Source organism: Trichechus manatus, unplaced genomic scaffold (genome assembly GCF_000243295.1).
Source record: "Trichechus manatus latirostris isolate Lorelei unplaced genomic scaffold, TriManLat1.0 scaffold00046, whole genome shotgun sequence".
Taxonomy (NCBI): domain Eukaryota; kingdom Metazoa; phylum Chordata; class Mammalia; order Sirenia; family Trichechidae; genus Trichechus; species Trichechus manatus.
In genome coordinates this window covers 5,778,188-5,804,733 of record NW_004443982.1, presented here as the reverse complement: position 1 = coordinate 5,804,733, position 26,546 = coordinate 5,778,188, and the positions used below count along the sequence as shown (strand labels likewise).

General features: G+C 48.4%; 1 protein-coding gene across 9 annotated transcripts in view; it reads left to right on the top strand.

The window, feature by feature from the left end:
* The window catches only part of RBM10 (RNA binding motif protein 10), a 47,373-nt gene extending 25,008 nt beyond the window's left edge, over positions 1-22,365 (top strand). For 3 of the 9 annotated variants that reach the window (XM_004376899.2, XM_023731893.1, XM_004376900.1), the window contains 22 exons: positions 6,256-6,439; positions 7,980-8,210; positions 10,066-10,135; positions 11,942-12,015; positions 13,484-13,570; positions 15,768-15,828; positions 15,982-16,158; positions 16,527-16,687; positions 16,881-16,978; positions 17,064-17,151; positions 17,805-17,991; positions 18,098-18,240; positions 18,336-18,453; positions 18,555-18,646; positions 18,756-18,920; positions 20,604-20,753; positions 20,854-20,919; positions 21,003-21,191; positions 21,279-21,353; positions 21,614-21,720; positions 21,798-21,927; positions 22,030-22,365. In XM_004376899.2, coding sequence (XP_004376956.1) covers positions 6,256-6,439; positions 7,980-8,210; positions 10,066-10,135; positions 11,942-12,015; positions 13,484-13,570; positions 15,768-15,828; positions 15,982-16,158; positions 16,527-16,687; positions 16,881-16,978; positions 17,064-17,151; positions 17,805-17,991; positions 18,098-18,240; positions 18,336-18,453; positions 18,555-18,646; positions 18,756-18,920; positions 20,604-20,753; positions 20,854-20,919; positions 21,003-21,191; positions 21,279-21,353; positions 21,614-21,720; positions 21,798-21,927; positions 22,030-22,155 — 2,779 coding nt within the window. In that variant the 3' untranslated portion in view covers positions 22,156-22,365. Of the gene's footprint in view, positions 1-5,820; positions 5,841-6,255; positions 6,440-7,979; positions 8,211-10,065; positions 10,136-11,941; positions 12,016-13,483; positions 13,571-15,767; positions 15,829-15,981; positions 16,159-16,526; positions 16,688-16,880; positions 16,979-17,063; positions 17,152-17,804; positions 17,992-18,097; positions 18,241-18,335; positions 18,454-18,554; positions 18,647-18,755; positions 18,921-20,603; positions 20,754-20,853; positions 20,920-21,002; positions 21,192-21,278; positions 21,354-21,613; positions 21,721-21,797; positions 21,928-22,029 lie in introns of those variants that run through there. The other 6 variants (XM_023731891.1, XM_012555682.1, XM_023731892.1 and 3 more) reach the window with 4 other exon arrangements.
* Positions 22,366-26,546: the final 4,181 nt, after the last annotated feature.

Genomic DNA, 26,546 nt, shown 5'->3' with positions numbered 1-26,546 from the left:
ACAGGGCTAGGTGGGGGGAAGAAAGAAAAGGAAGGAAGGGAAAGAGAAAAAAAATGTCACAGTGGGAGCTGGCCAGTGGGGGCGGGTGGGCCCAGAGTGGTGATGAGTTGGTGCCTCTCCAGCCGAGTGGAGCAGCATGGCCTGTCAAGAAGGGGCGGATGCGGCACGTGGGGCTAGGTGGGAGGGAGAAAGAAAAGGAAGAAAGGGGAAGAGAAAAAATGGAGCTGACTAGTGGGAGCAGCGCAGACCTGGGGTGACAGTGAGCTGGTGTCTCTCCAGCCAAGCAGTGTGGCATAGCCCGTTGGGAAGCAACGTACAGGGCAAAAGGGTGAGGGGGTGGGAAAGTATGTTTCTCTGGTTACCGGGTCCTCTCTCCTGTGTTGGGAGCACCATGAAGTTGCCATCCCATACTTCCTATCTGGGGTCGTTGCTGGCTGTGCTCCAAGATGGCGAAGCTGTGCCGCATTAGCTGGCAGTTCTCCATTGGTTTCTTCTTCTGTTCGGTGCTTGATGTAGTTCTTTATCCCTTCATTTGATGCTTAGGGTTCCAGGATGGACATTTGTATCTGTTTTACTTAGTTTTTCTTGTCTTTGCTGCAGAGGGACGGCATGGCACCGTGTTGGCTTCGCCCCCTCCTGGGTGATCTTGATGTGGCTTGATATCTCTCTTCCCCATCTCTGCTTCTTTTGCTTGCAAAAGAAATTGACTTAAGACACACCCTGTGCTGATCTTGTCTTAATATAACAAAGACAACCATCCCCAAGTGGAATTATAACCACAGATACAGGGGTTAGGATTTATAACACATATTTTTGGGGAACACAATTCAGTCCATAACTGTGATGTTATATATATTTTTTAAACTCTTAGATTTGATTTGCTGTTGTATTGTGTAGGATATTTGCATCTGTGTTCATAAGTAAAGTGGTCCTCTAATTTTCTAGTATTTTTCTACTATTTCTCTAGCATTGGAGTCAAGGTAGCCTCATGATATTAATTGAGCAGCTTTTGCTATTTTTCTGTTTATTGGAGCAATTTGTATAAGAAGTACCTGTTCCTCGAACGCTTGGCAGAACTCACCCTTAAAGCCCCTGGGCATGGGTTTTTGATTACCATTTTGTCTGTTTCTTCTGCCAGTTTTGGTGTTTTATTTTTTCAGAAGTGAGCCCATTTTGTGGAGGTCTTATGTATTGTTATTCAGTCTAGCTTTCTAGAAATGTTTTATAAAAGGTGTGTCTGCCTTTGGAAGGTGTTTGGCTGAAGTTCTCTGTGGCCAATTAGAAGTATTCTTCCTTATCCAAATGTTTTTCTCTTCCAGAGTTTAGATAGCAAGAGTTCCATACTTAAATGTATTTGGTTTCTGAATATCACAGGAGTTCAGGATTTCATCTAAAAATTCATTCAAATCTGTTCATTTCTTGAATTCTGATGACTAGAGTTCAAATAGGAAGGGATACCTGTAGCAAACAAACATATGAAAAAAACATTGTGTCAAACACTGACAACAGTTTCTTCTCTGGGCATCTGTCTTTAACTTTAAGGAAACAATTTGAGTTACATGAAACTCATAACGCCAGGGACTTCGTTTTGTTCACAACAGTATCCCCAGCACCTAGAACAGTGCCTGACACATAGTAAATGTTACAGTAACATTTGTTGGGTGAAGAAATAATGAACAAGCAGTTATGAAAAATTGGAGACCAACCAAAATGTTTGAAAGTATTTTTGGAAACCAAAAATGCCTGATAGTAGATAGTTAAAATAGTAATAAAATGACATGTTCATGTAATTGAATGTTACACAGCCATTTAAAATGGTGTTGTAGGAGAGCATATCTAATGATATGGAAGATGTTTATGATACATCCTTCAGAGAAGAAAGAGGTTATAAAATAGTATATGATCACATTTTAATATAATGAAAAGGGGCCTAGAGGTTCACATGGGCATTATTAGTATTTTGCTACTGCAAGCAGCACTGTAGTGAGTGTCTTTGTTCATATGTTGGAGTGTATTTATAGGATTAATCTCTAGAAGAGAAATTGCTATGTCAAAGCATACATATATTTACATTTTTTATCAATATTGCTGAATTTTCCTCCAAAAGGGTTTATGAGAGGGCCTCCTCTCCCACACACCTTTGCCAGTGCAATGTGTAATCAAATTAATTTGATCTTTGCCAGTCTTCTAGGTGAAAAATTATTTTATGAGTACTTCTTTAATTATGACTGATATTGAGACATATATTTCCTTTTTTTTTTGTAATGTTTATTCATGTCTTTTTTCCCATTTTTGTTTTGGATTGTTGATCTTTTTTTTATTGACTTGTAAGAACTCATTAAGGAAATTAGCCTTTTATCTTTAAAATGAGTTGCAGATATTTTCCCCGTTTATGATTTATCTTTTAACTTTACATCTGGTATTTTTCCAATATTTTATTATGAAAAAGTTTCAAACATACAGCAAAGTTGAAAGAATTTTACAGTGAACAGTTGTATACCTACCATTACCTTCAACATTTTACCATACTTGCTTTTATCTCATGTTTATCTGTTAATGGTTTTTTTTGTGAAAATATACGTAACAAAACATATACCCATTCAGCATTTTCTACATGTACAGTTCAATTACATTGGTTACATTCTTTGCATTGTCTCACTTTCAATAATTTCTACCCATATTGTTTCACTACCATTAACTTAGACTCTGTCTCCTAAACTTCTCTGTGTTTTAGAGTTGCTGTTGTCAATTTGATCTCATAGAAAATTCTTTAAAAGAGTGCAGTGCTCAAGGCAAACATTCTTTATTATTTGAGCTAAACTGTTGTTTAGTTTGAAGATGACTTCAAGGGATAGTTTTGGTTCGAGGCTTAAAGATTATCTCGGGGTAATAGATTCAGGGGTTCCCCTGGTCTCATAATGAGTCCATTAAATCTGGTTTCTATAAGAATTTGAAATTCTGTTCCACATTTTTTTCTCTTTTTGATCAAGATCAACCTATTGGGTCCTTGATCAAAACATTCAGTAATGGTAACTGGACACCAGTTAATGGTATTTTTTTTATACTGCAGATATTTTTAATTTTTACAAGACCAGATTTATGATTTTTTTCTTTTCATAGCTTGTGGGTTTTGTCTTGTTTAGAAAGACCTTCCCCATTCTTGAGGTGGTAGTTTTTTTCATGTTTTCTTTCTAATATTTTCATGGTTTCTATTTTTGGACTTAAACTTTTGATTCATCTAGCATTTATTTGGTGTAAGAAGTGAGGTAGATAAGCAGCTTTTTTTTTTTTTTTTTAGGGGTCAACAGCTTTTATCTGTAAAGGGCCAGATAGTAAATATTTTCGGCATTGCGGGCCATACAGTCTCTCTTGCAACTGCTCGACTGAAAGCAGCCATTTACAATGGATGTGGCTGTGTTCTAATAAAACTTAATTTAAGGTGACTGGATTTGGCCCACTGGGTGTAGTTTGCTGACCCCTGGAATGGATAATTATCACAACTGTATATTTATTGACTAACCCATTTTCCCCGTTAATTTGAAATGCAACCTTTGGTTTATACCAACTTTCCATGTGTATTTTTGTGTATTATGGATTCTATCCCATTTCACTGAGTTGTACCTTTATATTTTAATATTTGGTAGAGCTCCTTTTCCCTCATTAATTTTTGTTTTTTTTTAACAGAATTTTCCTGACTCTGCTAAGTTGTTTACTGTCCTTTGCTATTATAAACAATGGTGGCAGTGAGTAACGTTTTTGCACCTGTACAAATATATCTGTACATTAGATTCCCAGAAGTGGAATTGTGGGTCAGTGAGTATATAGATTTTTAGTTTTGCCAGCTATTGCCAAATTACCTCCATAGAGGTTGTACCATTTTCACTCCCACTAGCAATGTGAGAGTGCCTGTTTTCTATACAGCCTTGCCAACAGTTTGTTGTCAAACATTTGAACTTTAGCAAATCTGTTGGGTTAAAAATGGTCTATCACAAATATTCCTTACAGAATTCCAAATAATATATATAAATACTCCTCTCCGGTGGGTAGAGCTTAATTCCCCTCCCTTTGAGTGTGGGCTAGACTCAGTGACTCGCTTTCAAAGAATTGAATATGGAAAGGGAAAAATAGAAACTTATCAGTGGAGAAACCTGGCAAACACCGTTTTAACCAGGTAATCAAGGTTAACATCACCAGTAATAAGTCATTGATATCATGTACTTCCTGATGAGAAGGGCACCTCACTTCCCTGGTATTCTTTTAAAAAATCCATAACCCAAGTATAATTGTGAGAACAAATCAGACAAAGCCAAATTGAGAGAATTCTACAAAATATCTGACCACTACACTTCAAAATTGTCTAGGTCATAAAAAAAACAAGGAAAGACTGAGAAACTTTCATAGACCAGAGGAGACCAAGGAGACATGATAACTAAACGTACTGTGGTATCCTGGATTAGGTCCTGGAACAGAAAAATGACATTAGTGGAAAAACGATGAAATCCATATAAAGTCTGTAGTTTAGTTAATAGTTTTGATGAATATACCATGATTTTGTTAACACTGGGGGAAGCTGAGTGAAGCGTATATAGAAACGCTGTCCTGTCTTTTCAATCTGTAAATCTAGAATTATTTCAAAATAAAAAATTTATTTAAAAAACAGTCTATCAGTGTAGTTCTAATTTTCATCTTTCATTATGAGTGAGACAGAGGAACTTTTCAAGTCAGTGTAGTTTTAATTTTCATCTTTCATTATGAGTGAGACAGAGGAACTTTTCAAGTGCAAATCGTTTGTATTTCTTTTCCGTGAATTCTACTCGTTTTTCCCCAGTTTATTGTTTATCTTTTGATTTAGCTTATGTTTTTTTGTTTTTTCCAAGCAGAAGTACTTTACTTTTATGTAGTTGAATTTAATAATCTTTTTTTCTATGGCTTCTGGATTTGGAGTCAGAGCTAGGAGTTCCCTATTTCATGGTTATAAAGAAATTATCCTATGTTTTCTGTATTGACTTTTATGATGTCATTTTTTCCATTTAAATCTTTTCATCCATCTCAAATATATCCTGGTATATATGTGTAAGTATTGTCATAAAATATTGCACATATCTAGATGTTTAACCTTTTTGATGTGCTTATACTTGAGGTCTTTATTTCTGCATGTTAATTTTGCACCCAGCATCCTTATTGACTTATTATTTGTAATCATTTTTCAGTTGATTCTCTTAGGTTTTCCAGGCATACCCTCATATCACTTACAAATAATGATAATTTTACCTTCTCCTTTCCAGCTTTTGATCCTTTTTATTCATTCCTTTGTTTAATTGCTCTAGCCCGTATCTTTAGAATAATATTAAATAATAGTGTTTATAGTGGACATTCTAGTATTGTTCCTGACCAGAGTTGGAATCCTGCTAGTAGTATTCTACCAAGGTGTCTATTTTTTCTTGCTTGCCCATATTTTCTTTTTTTGTGTGTGTGTGTGTTGACTATAATAAATGTTTAATTATTATTTTATAAAAAAAAATAATTACTGAGTACCAGGCACTATGCTAAGCTTTGGGGAATATGATAGTGAACCAAACAGGTATGGTCCCCTCATTTTATGGAACTCAGTACAATCTAGTATTTTTTAAAATCATGAAAGAAATACAAATTAAATCAACTTTGAGATAATTATTTTACAGTTATTGCAGTAGGAGAAATTTTAACAAAACAGCTTCCAGTGCTAGCAAGGTGACCGTGAAACAGAGGGGCAGGGTGGCGCAGTGCACGATGAGGCAGAGAGGGAGAGAGGTCAGCAGGGACCTCACCCCACAGGACCCTGCAGACCTTGTAGGACCTTGGTGAGCATTTCAGTGTTTTATCTTGAGAATAAGAGGGAACCATTGAAGGGAGTGGTATGGTTGGGTTTGATTGGCTTTGCCTTATGGAACACTCACACTTGGGATGTAAAGAATGAGCTTGGAGAGGCCTGGGTGGAGGTGAGGAGACTAGTCGGGAGGCCACAAGTGAAGTATCAATAAAGGAAGACAGACGCGTGGACCAGAGAGGTAGGGGAGGGATGGAGAAAAGTAGACTGGATTTGAGAGAGAGAGAGGTGGGAGTAAGCTCGCCCCATGGGGTAAAGATTTAGGAATCCCTGTTTGGAGGGTGGGTGGGACTGAGGACTTAGAAGGAGTGGGCAGGGATCACCCTTATCTCTTGTGCCTTTTTCAGAAAGGGCTGCCCTCTAATGCCTCCCCATCCTTCTTCCCTCAGAGGTGGTCGTGGAGACAGGACTGGCCGCTATGGAGCCACTGACCGCTCACAGGATGACGGTGGGGAGAACCGCAGCCGAGACCATGACTACCGGGACATGGACTACCGTTCATATCCCCGCGAATATGGCAACCAAGAGGGCAAGCATGATTATGACGACTCATCTGAGGAGCAGAGTGCAGAGGTGAGGCCTGGGGAAGTCTGGGCCAGGCCCGGGTGGGGAGGGCTCCTAAAGGGCCTCTGCATCAGGCTGCAACACCATGTGCAGGTAGCTCTCAGCTCCCATGCCTTTGGACTGTGCTGGGTGGCTTTGCCTCACCTGGAGGGTCTGTCCCCATTCCCCCCTCCGAGGGGTCCTCTCCTGATTTGGCTTCCACATGCTTGGCTCTACCTCTGAAGGCCCCTGGCTACCACCTCTTTCCCTTCTTCCCTGTTGTTCAGTGGTTCATTGAACTCTGTAGTTCACTGTAAGCCCTGTACTGCCTGTTCCCAGCCAATTTAGGACACTTGAAGAGTTCTCACGTGGGACCCGGCGTTTGAGGTTGGAAGGGCAACTGGGGGAACAGGATATTACCAAGCAGAGCAGTTTGGGGAGGCCAACCATGGGCATTCCCAGTGATGACTGAGCTCCTAGATAGAGGGAAGGACCCCTTGGTTCTTTCCTCTGGGCTCAGGGGGTAGCCAATTCCATGTTGGGTAGTTACTCTTAGCCTGAGGGATGAGAATGCTATTCACCATCAGGGAACCAACATGTGAGGGGAAGAAACACCCTTCCCTTGCCTTGTCTTAGGGAAACCTCAGTTTGATGGGGCAGTCAGGGCCCTGGTCCAAGCAAGCAGATAGTTCTCCTGTGGGGGTGGGGAGGGCACCCTTGCAACCCCAGCCCTGGGAGCCAGAGTGCCACCCTCTGGAGGGTCCAGTACAGAGGCCCCAGTGGTGGACCACCAGCTCTGGTGGGTGTACCAGGGGATGAGAGCAGCCACACTTCCCCAGTAGCAGCTTTTGAGCTGTGCCTGGATATCTCCAGGGGCACTGAGTGGGCCCTGGGTAGACCCATTGGGAAGAGTGGGAGTGAGGTGCTGAGTTAACTGGCCCTCCTGAGGGCTGGAGGGGTATGGACCCAGGCCTGGCTGGGTTAGCCCTGGCATGGGTTGGTTAACAACTAAGAACCCAACAACCACACCCTGTTTTGAGGGATACTGGTGGTGATGGAGGACTGGCCCGGGCTGAAGATCGGGCACTGAAGGGCAGTATCTGTGGCCCTCATACCTTTGCCAGCTCCTGCTGGCTGGCTCTGGCTGAGATTTTATGCTGTTTCTATGCCCACAGCTTGATTGCATAGGAGATGGGTGGCCTTCTGTGGCTTGTGGAACAATTGTGCACACACTAGCTAGGCTGGTGAGGGAGGTGACAGGGAGGAACAGAGAGGACAGAGTCTAGTGTGCTAACCCCAAAGGAGGCTTAAGCTGTGTCTGGTGACCTGCCCACCCATAGGAGTCGTTTCCCCTACCACCACCAAAACTGCCACCAATCTCTCCCTGCCCCCAGCCCCAGAAGGGTTGCAGTCCAAGGCCTACCCACCCTGTCTGCCTTGAGCCTTTAGCCGGAGCCCGCCCACCCCTGGCTTTCAGAGCCTGCTTGCCTCAGAGAGCCAGCGGCCAGCCCCTAGGCTTGCCCCAGACCGACTGCCAGTCTGGTGTCTCTCATCTCATTCTGTTGGCCAGGATTCCTACGAGGCCTCCCCGGGCTCCGAGACTCAGCGTAGGCGGCGGCGGCGGCACAGGCACAGCCCCACCGGCCCACCAGGCTTCCCCCGAGACGGCGACTATCGGGACCAGGACTATCGGACCGAGCAAGGGGAGGAGGAGGAGGAGGAGGAGGATGAGGAGGAGGAGGAGAAGGCCAGTAACATCGTCATGCTGAGGATGCTGCCACAGGCAGCCACTGAGGATGACGTACGTGCCCCCCATGGCCCCGGGCAGGTGGCAGAGCAGGAGGCCAGACTGGGTCTTCTCCAGGGCCCTCAACTTCTCCCCCACTCCCTCCCTCACCCCCAACCTCAGCACCTTTCAACCCCTCTCCCCAACCAGCTCCTGCCCCCAGCACTGATCTGTCCTCTGTGGGCAGGCCCCATTGTCTCCTGGTCTGGAAGGGAGGAGTGTTGGATAGGTCAGCTTGACCAAGGGGCGGTGGTGGTGTTGGGTGTCTGGTGATCGTGGGCACTGGAGGGAGACATGCATTTCTCCTGCACATTCCACTGGTCATCCATCCATTCTGCGTGTGTTGATTGAGGGCCAGGACTCGCCAGACCCAGTGCTGCAGTGCTGGGTATTGCTGGTAGCAGAGATGATGCTGGTTCCCTGCCACCCTAGGAGATCCTCATGGGATTTCCTGGAATTTATTTCTCATTCTTCTCCCACCCCCTTTTGTCAGTGTCATCAAATCTCATCACTGACCTGGCACCAGAGCCTTGGGTTCTTCTTTTACTCTTCTTCTGGCTCCCCACCCTGTTTTCCTTCGTGACATTCTCTCTCAATTTCCTTCCTTTTGTTGTTCCTTTCTCATACAGACTCCTCATAACGATCCACATACAAGCCCCATGAGACCCCTTGGACTAGCCTTACTAGCTTCCCTGATTCCCCAGTGAATTCTCTGTTGGCGCTCTCTGAAATTGCTGACCACCTATACTGTAGCAGAGAAAATCCCACCTGTGTATTTGAGAGCTTCTGAAGGCTGGTCTGCCTGCTCTTGTCCAGAGTCAGATAGTAGCTGATTGCTGACATTTGCTGAGACTTTACCACATGGTGGACCAAATGTCAAGCAAGCCTGATTTAATCTTCACAGTGGCCCTTCAGGGAAGGTACTTTTTGCATCCCCATCCTACAGATGAGGAAACCAAGCCCCCTGAGCAGTCAAAGTGACTTGCCCCAGGTGCCACAACCAGTGAGTGGCAGAGCAGAGTTGGGGTATGAACCCTAGAGCTACACCCTAGAGCGCACATTCTTGCCGTTTCTGGAGCCCTTCCTGAGTGTTTGGAGTCCCATTAGACTGTTTATCTTTGCTTTTCATCTTCATGACAGCCCTGTGGTGTGTTAATCTCCTTTCTGTTTAACCTGATGAGGAAACTGAGGCCCAGGGGCATTAAGATGACTTCCTGAGAATGTTTGGCATAGGCTCCCAGTCCTCAAGAGGCCTCACTAGCCTAGAGACCCTACCTCACCTGGTCCAAATCCTAAATTGCGTCTGTAGCTTCCCTCTGGCCCACTTATCCAAGAAACTTTCCCAAACTCTGAGCGCCTCCGTAAATTACTGCTACACTCATGGTCTGTGGCGCATGGCTAAGATTTGCTTAGACTCCAGTCCTTCCCAGTTTGGTATTTGTGTCATGAGTCTCTTTTGATGCAGTCTGGAGGGTAATCCCCTTGAAGTGGATACAAATTGTGTCCCAGCTTCCCTTGTTTTGTGACTGCCATCAAAACCGTTGTCAGATCACCCCTGCCCACCATTCATGAATTGCCGGCTTTCTTGCTCTCATTGTTCTCTGTGCCCCCACGGGTCATCGCGCTGCCATCCTTTACCTTGCACTGTGCCCCTTTCTCCATTTGAGTCACTTTGTGCAAGTCTGGGGCTGAAAGCTGAGACTGGGTACTGGTGTGGGGGTAGAGGTGTTGTCGCTCAGAGAAAAGCCCTGAGTGAGGAAGAGGAGACATTGTGTGCAAATCCTCCATGATACCTCGGGGTCCTGGAGACCTCAACTATCCAGCAGCCCCCCTTGTGCTGAGCCTGCCCCACTCTGTATCTCCCATACAGATCCGTGGCCAGCTGCAGTCCCACGGGGTCCAAGCACGGGAGGTCCGGCTGATGCGGAACAAATCTTCAGGTGAGCTTTCGTTCCCAGTGCCCTTCCTTCTGCTGGCCAGCTTCAGCCTTCAAATCTCCCTCCTGCCTCTGCCTTCTCCCTCACCCTCCCTGCCTTCCTGCCACAGCTGGGAGTGGGCACTTTTGTGGGGGGTACCCTCTTTTCCTTCTCTCACCCTCACCCTGCTCTCCTCACAGCTCCACCCAACAGTCTCATCCATGGGGCTGTCGGGGAGGGGGATGCAGCTCTGAACTGAGTGCTCCCCGGGGGCAGGGCCAGGGCCAGGCTCCGGGGAACCTCCTCTTTGGGACTCTGAGTATCTGAGATGGTAACCTCCCCCTCCCAAGCACACTCTTCCCTCTCCTTTCTTCTCCGTCCCCTGTCCCTCACTCCCCACCCCCCACGTTTTTCTGGTAATAGCCTCTGGCCAGAAAGTAGGTCTGATGTGGCCCCATCCATGTACCCCAGGAGGGGAGGCAGGGATGGCTCTTGTCCAAGGGTGCATCCCAAAGAGCAGCCAGGACTTCCTGGCCTCACCTATTCCCTCCCTCCTTCTTGCAGGCTGCTTGGAGTTGGCCTGAGGTTAGCAGGGCGGTAGGGGAGGGAGTTGTCTCTGCAGGACCTATGGCCTAGGCCCCCCAAGGCAGGCACAGTGGGGCCTCATTCTGCCTGGGCTTCTTTCTCCATCTCTCAGTCTCTCTCTTGCCCCCACCTCCATCTCTGTCTCTGTCTCTCTCTGTCTGTCTCTCTCGCTCTCTCATTACACCATTCCATCCTCCTGTGTATCCTGTGGTTATTCTTTCAGAGATCAAGCATGCCTCCTAAGCCCCACTACATCTAAGCTCTCCCTGTGTATCCACCTCTAAAGGAGGAGATGCCTCCTGAGGCCTCAAGCCCTGAATCCCTTTCCCAACCCTGACCAAGCCTGGAGTCTCTCATGGTAGCATGTAGGTCTTGCTCTGCTTCACCCCAGCTAGACCACATGCCGATAGAGATTCTAGGTCTCCCTTCCCCCAAGGAGATATCCCAGCTGCAGCCCCCTCTATGGCCCTGGGCACTTCACCCAGGCACCCACTGTTTCTTACTCTAAGATCCTCCTGGCCAATCCCGGCCCCCATTCTCTCTCTGTCCAGGAGGACCTGGACTGTTTGTAGTTATAATCTCACCAACTTGGCCCTGAGGTTGCTCCCTGGTGAGGCCCACTTCCCGTGCACTGAGAGGAGGCTGAGATTACGTTGTGTCCCTAACTCCCCCCAGTTCCTCATGGGCCTAAAGCCTTCCTAGCCTCATATAGCCCAGCTCCTCTTTTACTTCTTTGATTAAACACCTGTTACAGGGCCCCTCCTGGGTGCCCATGGCCTTGTGTGGGCCCCACCATTGAGTTAACTTATTCTAGCCTGTGTGGAGCCAGCAGCCTTCTCACCTTCCTCTCTCCTTCCTTCTCTGGAGACAGACCTGTACCTATAGCCTTTCCCTCCCAGCTTCTCTCTGTCACTGTCACCCCAGGCTGGCCAGGTAGGTCTGCCTGAGCCCCTTCTCTCTGTCTCTCTTCCCAGTTGGTGTGTGTGTATCTCCTTCCACTCCACACTCCGGCCTCTCTCCTACTCTGTTTTCCTTCCTCCTCCCCCCTTACCTCTTTCCTGCCTCCCCCAGCCATCTACTTTGCCTCCCACCCCCCTAGTCTTTCTCTCTCTTCCTCTCTTTTTCCTCTTCCCCCTTCCCTCTCTGCCCCCCTGGTCCTCTCCCCTCGGGTCCCGCCCCCGGGAACGCCGTGTGTCCAAAGCTGTTGACTAACCCACTGCGTCTGTATCTGAATGCTGTCTCCAGGTCAGAGCCGGGGCTTCGCCTTCGTCGAGTTTAGTCACTTGCAGGACGCTACACGATGGATGGAAGCCAATCAGGTTGCTTTGCCGCACTTGAACCCCCCCCCAAACAAATACTACTTTGTAATCGAGCGCTCCCCATCGCCTGGTTCTTATGGACACAGTTCCCTGCCCTGTGGCCCCGCGTCCCATCCCCCCCAGCCCTTCTCTCTATCCCCTTCCTGACCCTCACTATCTCCTCTTCCCACCTCTCGCTACCCCACTGGGCTTCCCATCAAGAACCCATGCTCACCGTTGGCCCCTTCCTACCACCAGGCACTAGCTCTGCCCCTCTACTTCTCTTGGCTGAGCCTTCAGAGAAAGAGCGACCAGGGTGGGTTCTTTCACCTATGTCCCCACTCCCCAGGGAGTGAGGCCTGTCCAGCCTGGGGCCTGGGTGGGGTGTGTCCCAGGGGGACACCCTGCTCTGGGGTTAGCCAGAGCCAGAACATCGTGCTACTCTCAGGCACTGCTGGAAATCCAGCTACTGGGGAACTTAGCTGTTTGCATACTAACTAGCAAGCCCCATTTTGTTAGCTCTCTCCCTGCATGTGAATTTGGCCTTTTGATTTCCATGCAAGAGGACAGCACTGCTCTGTTGATCTAAAGCACCAGTCAAGTGTGATAGTTTCCTTCATGCCCCAACTCACTTCGGTTGCGCCTACCCCTCCCATCACACATACCTACCACAGGAGTCACCACCTCAGGCAAGCCCATGTCTTCTCAGCAAGGAACTGTGCACAGCCAACAAGGAAGGGAGCCTGCTCCCCCAGTCCAACATAGGATCTCTACCCAGCAGCTTTGGGATGTTCAGAGACCCGAGGATCTGCTCTGTTCACCCATCCCCAGCCAAGATCACTGGTGTAGGGCATCGAAGAAAAGCTTCAGGGAAGGACGGACTTGGGGAGGGCAAGGGCAAAAGGGGCAAATGTAATGAAATGAGGGAATCCTAGCAGGAGCAGCCCTGGGCCTTCTCTGCGGGGTTAGTAGGCTAGTGCGATGGGCACAGGACCCAGCCATCCATGGGAAGACAGCCTCATGGCAAGAACTTGTGTCTTTCAAATATGGCTCTTTCTTTTTTCCCCTCCTCCAGCACTAGCGTGTGTGTGCTCTCTCTTTTTCTTTCTCCCTCCTTCCCCCTCCCCTCTCCCCAAGTGTAGCCTGTGTAGTGCTGGCCCTGGGTGTGGCCTGGCAGTGTCAGGGCCAAGTGGGGATTTTCCCCACTGTCTGGCAAGCGTCGGTTAGCTGAGCACTGTGTGCCTGGTGGTGTGTGTTCACGTGTGTGCATCCGTGTGCCCGGAAAAGCAGCAAAGAGCTGCGCCCGAGAGCTGTGGCGCTTTCCCTCCCTCCTTCCCTTCCTTCTTCCCTTCGTCCATTCTCCGACCTCCCTCCGTTCCCTGTCCCTCATCCATCCAGCTGAAGGGCTCGCTCACTCTCTTCTCCTGTGCTGAAACGGTGCGTGGGGCACTGCTGCCTGGGCCTCACTGTGGTCTGCTTTTTCCTGCAGCACTCTCTCAACATCCTGGGCCAGAAGGTGTCCATGCACTACAGTGACCCCAAGCCCAAGATCAATGAGGACTGGCTGTGTAATAAGGTACAGGGGCGACAAGCAGCATTTGCCATGGATAGAGACAACAGCAGTGGTGGCAGCAACATCTCTGTCTGGGGCCTGTGAGGGGTGTAGGTGTTGAGGACTGGCTCAGCTCAACTACTACTGTCCCTGGTCATCCATCCATCCATTCATCTATCAATCCACCCACAAATGTGTGCTCAGCTTTCACTCACTGCTGGGCTCTCTGCCCTCATGAAACACAGTCTTGCCTGGAGTCCCAGTACATTTTAAACAAACATTTCCGTAAGTGACTAATTAGTGTCAATGTAGGCATAAACATGGCATGTAGAAGGTGAACTGTAGGAGCTGAACTGGCTTGAGATTAGAATATCCCAGATCTGCCTTGATTTTGGTCAGGATACTTAATCTCTTTTTGCCTCACTTTCCCCATCTCTAAGGTGGGAATAATAATGATACCTCTCCCAAAAGGTAGTTGGGAGGATTAAAATGCATTGATGTGTGGGTAACATTTAGAACAGTACCTGGCCCACAGTTGACTCTGTTATTATGAAAGAAAAGCACAAAGTGTCCTGAGAGTCTATATTAAATGACCCAGCCTAGAAGGCCACTCTGACAAAGCCTCATCAAAACTGAGACTAGAAGGGTATGGTTGTAGATTTTGCAATCATCCACATTACATAGGAGGAAGCTGAGGCTCAGAGGGGTGGGACTGTGGGTGAGCCTTTAGCTGTGACTTGTTCCTGATCACAGGGGCCATGGATGTCACAATGGGTTCAGGTTTACCCTTGGGGCCCCTCTGGGGGCCAGCCTCACAACCAACCAAAAGCCAACCTTGTGGTTCCACAACCTGTAGCCATCTGTCAGTCCTGAAACCTACAGGGAAGACTGAGAGGTTGTAGAGGCCCTGACCTGCTCCCCAAGAAGTATTCTGCTTAGTAAGAGGGAGTGGCATCTATTTGGTTTTTGTTTTGTTTTGTTTTGTTTTTATACCAGAGGGTGGGTATTCAGTGTCTCTGGAGAGATAGGGACAAAGTGATAGCAGAACTCCATCCCTCCTATATTTCCAGATACTCCTCGAAACCAGGGACTTATCTTCGACTCCTTCCCCTCCTTTATCCCCTGCATCCTGTTGGTCACCAGGTCCCATCGCTTCCATCACAGAAATGCCACCTTCCCTCCCGTGCCATTTCCACTGCTCATGCCAATCCTCACGCCCTCTCACACAGACAATCACTGCGGACCCCTCTCTGGTATGCTAGCCTCCTACCCTTTCACTGTAACATTTCTAAAACCAACTCTGAGCACGACCTTCCTTCTCTGCTTAAAATCTCTGCAACTCTGAGCTTAGACATGAAGATCCTCCATAATCTAGCATCATCTTCCCTCTCCAGCCTTAGCTTTTGCCTTTCCCGTTATTCTCCTATACCAGCTATGGAAAATCTGTTGTTCCTTCTGCTGGGAATCCCTTTCCAGCAAAAATACACAAAACTGGACATCCCAAATCAAATATCCCTGCTTCTGTGCAGGCCTCCCTGAATCTCCTGTTGATGGACAATCCACAGAGACTGACCTGCCCCTCTTTAGGCTACATCTGCCTCCCTGCTGTTAGGCCATGAGGGCAGAGGCCACATCCTTGGCACATGGGGCAGGGCCTGACACAGGATCAGTGCTCGGTGCCTGACTGTGGAACAGAGATAAAAGTGTAGTGGAAGCTCGGGTCTCCAGAGGTTGGAATATCCAAGGAAGATTTCTCAAGAGCGGCAGAACCCAACCCTGACCTGGAGAGAAAGGAGGGGTGGGCGTTTGGAAAGAGAGAGGCTACCAGGTTCTAGGGACAGAAACATTGAAGGTTTCTGAACAGGGGAGCATATTTTGGGAAGAGGAGACTTACTAAAGGGATTGGGGGAGGGTCATCTCTGGGAGGTGGTATTCCCTGAGGAGGGAAAAAGAGGGGAGGAGGCAGCAGTTGTAATAGGGGTGAGGGAAGTGTTGATTCCTGAATTGAGGGTGTGGCACTAGGGACAAATTTGAGACCATGTAAAGGGGAGATTCAAAAAACTGAGAATGGCAGCAAAAGTACCAGAGCCCCCTACCACCCCAGCCCTGGAACCCCCTTCCTGGGGCATTGTGGGGCTCTCCAAGGGATGCTGTGGTTCCAAGTTTGGAGGGTGCCCTGAGAAGCCCTCCCTCCTCTCATGACCTGGCCTGTGCCTCACAGTGTGGAGTCCAGAACTTCAAACGACGTGAGAAGTGCTTCAAATGTGGTGTGCCCAAGTCAGGTGAGACCCTCCTACCTCCACCCTACTCCCTGGGGTATTGATGGGTGGCAGAAGGATGAGCAGCCAGTGCTCAAGGGTTGATATGGATAGGAAGGTGACTAACCATAGAACCTTCCCCTTTGTCACCTGCCTATCCTTTACCACCCTTGACAGAGGCAGAGCAGAAGCTGCCCCTTGGCACAAGGCTGGATCAGCAGACTCTGCCACTGGGTGGACGGGAGCTAAGCCAGGGTCTGCTCCCCCTGCCGCAGCCCTACCAGGCCCAGGGAGTACTGGCCTCCCAAGCCCTATCACAGGGCTCAGAGCCAAGCTCGGAGAATGCCAACGACAGTGAGTCAGTTGTTCCTTCCTCCTTTCTCTGCCCTCGGGTGTGTGGGCTGGGCTCTCCAAGGCCAGAGAATGGTGGTGACTAGTACTCAGTCCTCAGAGGTTTCCACCTGGTAGGAGGACAGACGTGATGGGGGAGAACAGAAGGAGGAGCGTTGCTCGATCTGAGTTTGGGGGTGTGTTGGGAAGGTTCTCAGCGGATGAGCACCTGAGTTGGGATTTAGGCTCACAAGCAGAGTTTATCTAGGAGGGAAAGGTGAGAGGAAACAAAGGCATGAGGCCAGAGAAAAGGGAGCAGTAGGGAGCCACCAAAGGGTGGGACTGGAGCAGAATATCAGGGGTGCCCCCTAATGCTGGACCCCTTCCTGCAGCTATCATTTTGCGCAACCTGAACCCACATAGCACCATGGACTCCATCCTGGGGGCCTTAGCACCCTATGCGGTGCTGTCCTCCTCCAATGTACGCGTCATCAAGGACAAGCAGACCCAATTGAACCGTGGCTTTGCCTTCATCCAGCTCTCCACCATCGTGGTGAGGGCGGCACAGGGGGGGCCGGGCAGCCAGGGTCCCGGCCCCCAGGGTGGCTGGGAGGGCCCTCTGGGGTGTGGAGGAGAGATCCTTGCCCCAGCCCCCCACCGCGGCCCCAAGCCTGGATATAGGGCAATGGAGCCGGGGGCCTCCCCGGGCCTGACCTTTCTGCCCCTGCCTACTCTCCTCCCCACAGGAGGCGGCCCAGCTGCTGCAGATACTGCAGGCCCTGCACCCACCACTTACCATTGACGGCAAGACCATCAACGTTGAGTTCGCCAAGGGTTCTAAAAGGTCAGGGCCCCACCTATGTCCCTTCCTAGCTTGACCCTCACTTGGGGCCTCCCACCTCACTCCCAGTCTCTAACATCCTCCCCAGGGACATGGCCTCCAACGAAGGCAGTCGCATCAATGCTGCCTCTGTGGCCAGCACTGCCATTGCTGCGGCCCAGTGGGCCATCTCACAGGTACTCAGACTTCCCTCCACCCCCCAGCATCCTGATACCTGGGCGTCCTCAACCCTCTTGCACTCTCTCTGCAAGCAGGAGGGCTGGCTTGCTATCTGTGGACCCAAAACTTTATCTTAGAGTGGCTGGCATGGGCTTTGGGGGCCCACTCTAGGCTTGTGGGCCCCGCTACATTCCTCTCAGCTTCCTAGGCCTCCTGACACATTCCCACTCCAGTCCTAACTGCAGCTCCCTTCCTAGTCACTGCCTCCCAGGCTTTCATTTCCAGCACCATCATGGCTGTTTTCCTATTTCATTTGGTGGGTTTTTTTTTTTTTTAATTGTCCTGAGTTGTTACAACTTTAATAAAAAGAAATGTATGGGTGGTTGAAAGAAAATTGGGGGAAGAGAAAACAGAAGTAGGAGGCTGATATCTTGTTTGGTCTGATATTCAACACATACAACACATGCACCAGTATCAGCTCTGGGAGCTGTGTGTCTTGCTTTTGCCACTGCCCTGTTCTGCTGTTGCTGGGCAGTCTGAGGGCTGCATGTTTTTCTGTCAGGTAGACAGACCCTGACCTTACCTGTGGGACTGATGCGCCTTATCAGGTTCCCTGTCTCCCCTGCTCCCCTTCTTGTTCTAATGAATTCCCTCCCACCTGCCCCCCCAGGCCTCCCAGGGTGGGGAGGGTGCCTGGGCCACCCCCGAGGAGCCAGCAGTCGACTACAGCTACTACCAACAGGATGAGGGCTATGGCGGCAGCCAGGGCACAGAGTCCTCCCTCTATGCCCATGGCTACCTCAAGGGCACCAAGGGTCCCAGCATCACTGGAACCAAAGGGGACCCAGCTGGAGCAGGTGAGCCCCTCAGCATTTCCCCCTAAGCCCATGGTGGGAGCCAGCAGGCATAGGGTCCTGGGCCCTGCCATTCACAGGCATTCTTCTCCCTCTGCCCCTCTTACAGGTCCTGAGGCCTCCCTAGAACCTGGAGCAGACTCTGTGTCGCTGCAGACTTTCTCCCGCACCCAGCCTGGTGCTGCCCCCAGCATCTACCAACAGTCAGCAGCTGAGGCGAGCGGTAGCCAGGGAACTGCTGCCAACAGCCAAGTGAGTGAGCTCTAGGGGTATCCTGGGTAGGCAGGTGGGCAGGTGTGACATTGGCAGACATTGAGCCCTGTTCCTTTGTCTGGCCCCATGACCAGTCATACACCATCATGTCACCCGCTGTGCTCAAATCTGAGCTCCAGAGCCCCACCCATCCCAGCTCTGCCCTCCCACCGGCCACCAGCCCCACTGCCCAGGAGTCCTACAGCCAGTACCGTGAGTAGCCACTGCCTGTGGGTAGGGAGCGGGGAGTACTTAACAAAGAAGGGAGGATTGTGACACCCCCACCCCCCACCCTGCTTCTCTTTACCCTCCAGCTGTCCCTGATGTCTCCACCTACCAATATGACGAGACATCTGGATACTACTATGACCCCCAGACTGGCCTCTACTATGACCCAAACTCCCAGGTGATAGAGCAGCCCAGGAGGTGGGCGGGGTGGGATTGGGTTGGGTGGCAGCTGGCCCTGCAACTCCCCCCTCTCATCTTTCCTCATGCTTCCCTTTTCCTACCCCCAGTATTACTACAATGCTCAGAGCCAGCAGTACTTGTACTGGGATGGGGAAAGGCGGACCTATGTACCTGCTTTGGAGCAGTCAGCTGATGGGCATAAGGAGACAGGGGCATCTTCAAAGGAGGGCAAAGAAAAGAAGGAGAAGCACAAGACCAAGACAGCCCAACAGGTGAATACTATGGAGGTTCAGCAGTTACTGGCTAGTTGTTCGGTATCTTCCGGTGACTCCATTCTGTCATCCATTGCCTTCAACTGCTGAGGGAGGTGGGGTGGTGGATGGATGCGTAAGCAGGGAGTTATCGTGGTCAAGAGAAACAGGACTCCTGGCCTAGTTCTGCTCTTCTGCTGTGTGACCTGTCTCCTCAGTACCTGGCAGCGCTGCCCACCTCCCTGAGGTGGCCTGTGCCATCCAGGCGAGCCCTGTCAGCTTTCCTCTGTCCCCCAGTGGGAAACCTCACATTGCTAATGGGAGTGTGAACTGATACGGTCGTGCCTGAAGTCAGGCTGGCTCAGCCTGTAAAAGTTAATCAGCAGGCATACTCCTTTGGACTTAGAAACTCACAGGTGTGTGTGTGTGTGTGTGTATGTGTACGTACACATATACCTGGTGCCATCAAGTTGATTCCAGCTCCTAGCGACCCTATAGGACAGAGCAGAACTGTCCCATAGGGTTTCCAAGGAGTGGCTGGTGGATTTGAACTGCTGGCCTTTTAGTTAGCAGCTGTAGCTCTTAACCACTGCACCACCAGGGCTCTCTCTCTATATATACATACGTACATATACGTATGTGTATATATATATGTATATATATGTGAGCGTGTATATATATATATGTACGTGTATGTATGTATATATATGTCTGTGTGTATGGGTGTGTGTATATATATATGTATACACACACGCACACACACATACATCCCAGAGAAATTCTCCTGGGCCCATAGGGGATGGGAAGGAGACTAGCTATTGCAGTGTTTTGTGGTAGCAGGCAGCTAGAGGGAGCCTCAGTTTTTGTCTTTGGAGAAAGGGTATGACAGTCTGGGTGCAGCATTTAGAAGCAAGCACTAATGTTCCCTCAGCAACCTGGTAAATTCTAAAAATGGTGTTGTGTTGGGGGCAGATAATAAACAATATGAATATGATGTGGTATCACATGTGTAAATTGAAATTATACACAGATAAAAACAATCCTATATATTGTAGAATGATAAAATGAAACATACAGCAAATATAATAGTGTGGGTGCCTGTTGGGAATGGGAGCACAATAGGAGAGGGGTCTTGATGAGGAGCAGTGATGACAGTGCGACAGAGAAATATGAACTTTCATCACTACGTCTCTCACTTCTGCTTATTCTGCCCCAAACTCCCTGTGTCTGCTTCCCAGATGAGCCCACCACTCTACCCACACTGCTTCTGCCTCATCATTGCAAACCAGGGAGGCTGGAGGGGGTAGGGGGTGTTAGGAGCTAAGGTCAGTAGAGACCGGGCTGTGTAGAGGTTGGAAGCCATGGTTATGAGTTTGGGTTTATTCTTAATGTGATAGGAAGCCAAGGAAGGGTTTTAAGAAAGTAATGTTTGGGTTGGGGGGTGGTTTGTATTTTTTAAAAGAGTGTTCTACTGTGTGAAGGGGGCAAGAGTGGTGGCTCAGAGACCAAGTGAAGTCTGTTGCAGTAGTTCAGACTAGAGAGAGATGATGGTGGTTGGGGCTGAGTTTGAGGCTGTAGGGCAGGAAAAGTGGACTGCCAAAGGGCAGTGGGTCAGTGGATGGAGTTGGTTCCCCCAGGAATATGAGGGTTCCTAAGGCTGGGGAGCTGCAAGTGCCCAGCCCTCACCTTCATCCTCACCCCTAGATTGCCAAGGACATGGAACGCTGGGCCCGCAGCCTCAACAAGCAAAAGGAAAACTTTAAAAACAGCTTCCAGCCCATCAGCTCCCTGAGAGATGATGAAAGGCGGGAGTCAGCCACTGCAGATGCCGGCTATGCCATCCTTGAGAAGAAGGTGTGTTACGGCTATCCATCTGCACTCCCTCCCCCCGTTTTGTCATTCTTTCAGTCCCTCTATAGAGTCCCTGAATTTCTTTGTCTCCCCCCCGCCCCAGGGAGCCCTAGCCGAGAGGCAGCACACCAGCATGGACCTCCCAAAATTGGCCAGCGATGACCGCCCAGTGAGTGCCCAGGGCAGAAAGAGGGGCAGGGAACTCAGATCCAGCCAGGCCTGACCCCCCACCCTTACCCTCACCTTCTGCAGAGCCCACCACGGGGGCTGGTGGCAGCCTACAGTGGGGAGAGTGACAGTGAGGAGGAGCAGGAGCGAGGGGGCACCGAGCGGGAGGAAAAGCTCACTGACTGGCAGAAGCTAGCCTGCCTACTCTGTCGACGTCAGTTCCCCAGCAAAGAGGCCCTCATCCGGCACCAGCAGCTCTCGGGACTCCACAAGGTGACTGACGGGAGGGCAGGCAGGAAACCCTGGGGCCTGACCCACCCCAGCCCAGCAGCTTAGTAACGCCTCCTGTTCTACTTGCAGCAAAACCTCGAGATTCACCGGCGAGCCCATCTGTCAGAAAATGAGCTGGAAGCACTAGAGAAGAATGACATGGAGGTGAGGCATGACCCATTCCTGGACTCCACCCCCTTTACCCCCTGGAAAATCCCCATCAGTCATCTCACATCCTATCCTTGTGAGGCTCTTTCCAAATTCCCCTTCCCTGGCTGCTTGCTCCCACTGTTTCCTGTCCCTTGGGACCTGGGACTTCTCATTCAGATTGAGCTCCCCATGGGCCCAGGTCTTGCCCCACACCACCCATGCCCGTCTTTCCTGCACGGTGTGACCAACCCTCCACCATTCATACACATACTCAGCAAATGAAGTACCGGGACCGTGCAGCTGAACGCAGGGAGAAGTATGGCATCCCTGAGCCGCCAGAGCCCAAGAGGAGGAAGTATGGTGGCATGTCTGCAGCCTCTGTGTGAGTGTCCAGGGCCAGGTGAGGGAGTCTGGGGGCTGGCAGGTTGATCACTCACACTATACTGCTGTCCCCTCCAGGGACTTTGAGCAGCCTACGCGAGATGGTCTGGGCAGTGACAACATTGGCAGTCGCATGCTTCAGGCCATGGGCTGGAAAGAGGGCAGTGGCCTGGGCCGCAAGAAGCAGGGCATTATAACGCCCATTGAGGTGAGTCTTCCATGGTCCTATCGCCATTCCCACTGCATCCCCATCTTGCCCCCATCCTTCCCCACTCCCCAGCCAACCTGTCAGTCTGTGTCTCTCACACAGGCCCAGACACGGGTGCGGGGCTCCGGCTTGGGTGCCCGGGGCAGCTCCTATGGGGTCACCTCAACTGAGTCCTACAAGGAAACACTGCACAAGACGATGGTGACTCGCTTCAATGAGGCCCAGTGAGCAACCAGGAGAGCAACTTATACATACGTTGGGTGTCCAGCTGGGGAGGATGAAATGTTGGGTTGTCTGAGGGAGCCCTGCTCCTATCTGCCAGCCCACTCCCCAGGTGGAGAGGCCCTGACCAAATCAAACTTTGCATTGGTGACTTTTATTGGAAAACTGGGCTGGGATCATGTTGTTCTTTTGTAATAAAAGCTGAAAAGTCTGCAACTTGCATGTCTCTTCCTCATGCTCCATCATGTTTTCTGGGCCACACAGACACAGGGACACAAATGCAGATGGACAAGGGGCCTTGTCAGGCTGAGGTGGGTGGCAGTGGTGGCATTTACAGTGTCTAGTGCATGGTGTCTACCAGCTCAGTGGGGAGAGGGAGCAGAACATGGGATTCTGGTCTGTGCCCGAATCCCCAAGATCCTGGTCACAGCTCCCCACCCCACCCCCATCATTGTCAGGGTCCAGCAGGCCATGCTGTACCAAGAAATCCAGCACTTCCAGGGCACTGTAGGATTTGAAGTCCCCCTGGATCAGAGCCAGGACTGGGAGCCCCCATCCCCTGGTCTTGCAGCCTCCTAGCTGCATTTGGTCCACAATCCTGAAGCTAAACTACTGCACCTTGCCATCCCAGGCCTGGGGACTATGCCTTCGAGCATCTTTCCAGGTCAAGACAGCAGACAACAGGCACACATTGGTCCAGGGCCCTCGAAGTGCTGATGACCCCACAGGGGTGGAAGTAGAGGAGGCTTGGCCTAAGTGTCTGCCAGTCCCAGATCCCAGGAATGCCCGCCATCAGGACTATTTGGGCCTCACCTCCCTCTTTATCTCCTCCAATCCAAATCCTGAATGGCTATTGCCTTGGCACCTCACCCCTCTGGTCACCCCTCAGTTCCCAAGCATGTGCGTGTGCTCTGGCACAGATTCTGGGTACAGCCAAACCAAGCTGGGGCTGCCCTCATTCTGGGAGGGCTGCACTGTGAAAGGGGGTCAGAATCTGCCCCCCCACACACACACGCTTGTGGGACAAGAGGGTGAAAGGGAGCTGGTGTAGGAAAAGCAACTGGAACAAAGCCCCTCCATTTATTAATATGTGTTGTGCCATCACCCTGAGGGTGGGGGTTGGAAAGAAGGGAGTCCCTAAAGGTAGGATGGTGCTGATTTGTGCAGAGGGATTGGTGGGAGGGGGATGTTGGTCAGTGAGAGGGAGGGGAAAATTAAGCAGAAAGGAGAGGGAGAGGGAATGGGAATAGAAAGACCACCTAGCCTCAGTCTCAGGATGGATGTTCTTTTAGTCTGGAGATGCCCCCACATTCCTTCCCTTCCACCGCCCCCCCAGCACTGTGGCTGGACTTCCACAGTTGGAAACCCTTATGCATCACTAGTGGTAGTGTACAGCTACTCTGGAAAACTGTTGGGCAGTTTTGTATAAAGTTGAACGTACATTTACCCTATGACCCCAGCAATTCCACTCTTAGATATTTATCCAAAAATAATTGAAAACATGTCTACAAAAAGACTTGTATATTTATGTTCATATCAGCTATATTCCTAATAGTCAAAAACTGGAAACAACCCAAATGTTCAACAACAGGTGGAGGGATGAGTTACAGTATATTGACACAATGGAATACAACTCAGCCATATAAAGGGACAAAATACTGCTATAAATATCAACATGGATTAATCTCAAAAACAATATTGAGTGAAAGAAGCCAGACACGAGAGTACATACCATACAGTTCCATTTATATGAAGTTCTAAATCAGGGAGAACAAATTTGTAGTGCTAGAGCAGTGGTTGAGGTGGGGAGGGTGGAAAGGGTTGTAAGGTAGTTTTCTGGAATGATGGAAATGTTCTGTATCTTGATTGGAGTGCTGAATTACCCAGACCCCTGTAAAAATTCAACAAGCTGTATGATTAAAATCCGAGCATTTCATTGTATGTAAATCATACAAGAAGTTAGAAATAAATAGCCCACCAGAGCCAACCTCAATAAGAAGAGAGGAAATAATGAAGGGAAGAACAGACATAGATGAAATAGAGAACAAAAAAATACCAAAAGATTAATATCAACAGCAGAATCTTTGAAACACAAATTAAGGGGAAAGAAAGGACTGTGGCAAGACTGATTAAGAAGGTGCAAACAAAGTACAAAATGAAAAGGAATTTACTACAGATGCAAAAGAGCTTTTAAAAATAAAGAATATATTTGAAAATCTACATGAAATGAATACATGCCTAGAAAAATATAAAATTCCCAAACTGTTCCATGAAGAAATAGATTGCTTGAATTAAGTAATAAAATGGTAGTCTCAGGCTTCGCTCCCTGTCCACCCAAAAAGGGCCCAGATGGTTTTTATAGGTGCATTCTACCAAACTCCCAAAGAACAGTTCCTAACCTATAGAAGTCGTTCTAAACATTAGAAAAAGAACAAAAGATGTTTTGTCTATTTTATGAGGCTAGTATAATCTTGGTCCCCAAAACAGGTGAGACAATACAAGAAGAGAAAATTTCAAGCCCATTTCATGTATAACTGTAGGTGCAAAAATCTTTAATATTAACTAAATAAATTCAATAGTATATTTATCAAATGTTTTGATCAAATAAAGTTTATCCCAGGAACGCAAAAGTGAGTCAACATCAGAAAAGCTTTATATATAGTCCTCTATATTAACAGCAGAAGCCCTGGTGGCACAATGGTTAAGCACTCAGCTGCTAACTGAAAGGTCAGCAGTTCAAACCCACCTAGCAACTCCATGAGAAAAAAGACCTGACGATTTGCTCCTGTAAAGATTTCAGCCAAAGTTAACACAAACAGAGGTAGAACAACTAAATAAACCCATAACAAGAGATTGGAAAGGTAATTTAAAAACTCCCCCCCGCCCAAAAAAAAAAAGCCCTGGCCCGGTTGGCTTCACTGGAGAATTCCAACAAACTTTAAAAGAAGAGTTAACACCACTACTACTAAAGGCATTTCAGAGCATAGAAAAAGATGGAATACTTCCAAACTCATTCTATGAAGCCAGCATAACCCTGATACCAAAACCAGGTAAAAACACCACAAAAAAAGAAAATTACAGACCAATATCTCTCATGAACATTGACACAAAAATCCTCAATAAAATTCTAGCCAATAGAATTCAGCAACATATCAAAAAAAATAATCATGATCAAGTGGGATTTATACCGGCTATGCAGGGATGGTTCAACGTTAGAAAAACAATCAATGTAATCCATCACATAAATAAAAGACAAGAACCACATATCTTATTGATCGATGCAGAAAAGTCATTTGACAAAGTCCAACACCCAATTCATGATGAAAACTCTCAACAAAATAGGAATAGAAGGGAAATTCCTGAATATAATTAAGGGCATTTATACAAAGACAACAGCCAACATCATCCTAAATAGAGAGACTTTGAAAGCGTTCCCCTTGAGAATGGGAACCAGACAAGGATGCCCTTTATCACTACTTTTATTCAACATTGTGGTGGAAGTCCTAGCCAGAGCAATTAGGCTAGAAAAAGAAATAAAGGGCATCCAATTGGTAGTGAAGAAGTCAAAGTATACCTATTTGCAGATGATATGCTCTTATACACAGAAAACCCCAATGAATCCACAAGAAAACTACTGAAACTAATAGAAGATTTCAGCAAAGTTTCAGGATACAAGATAAACATACAAAAATCAGTTGGATTGCTTTAGACCAACAAAGAGAACCTCGAAGAGGAAATCACCAAATCAATACCATTTACAATAGCCCCCAAGAACATAAAATACTTAGGAATAAATCTAACCAGAGATGTAAAAGACCTCTACAATGAAAACTACAAGACACTAGTACAAGAAACCAAAAGAGACATGCATAAGTGGAAAAACATACCTTGCTCATGGATAGGTAGACTCAACATTGTGAAAATGTAAATTCTACCCAAAGCGATCTACAGATGCAATGCAATCCTGATCCAAATTCCACCGGCATTTTTTAATGAGATGGAGAAACAGATCACCAAGTTTATATGGACAGGGAAGAGGCCCCAAATAAGTAAAGCATTACTCAAGAAGAAGAACAGAGTGGGAGGCCTCACACTACCTGATTTTAGAACCTATTATACCACCATGGTAGTCAAAACAGCCTGGTACTGGTACAACAACAGATACATAGACCAATGGAACAGAATTGAGAATCCAGACACAAATTCATCCACCTATGAGCAGCTGATATTTGACAAAGGCCCAAAGCCCGTTAATTGGGGAAAAGATAGTCTCTTTAACAAATGGTGCCGGCATAACCGGATATCCATCTGCAAAAAACTGAAACAAGACCCATACTTCACACCATGCACAAAAACTAACTCAAAATGGATCAAAGACTTAAATATAAAATCAAAAA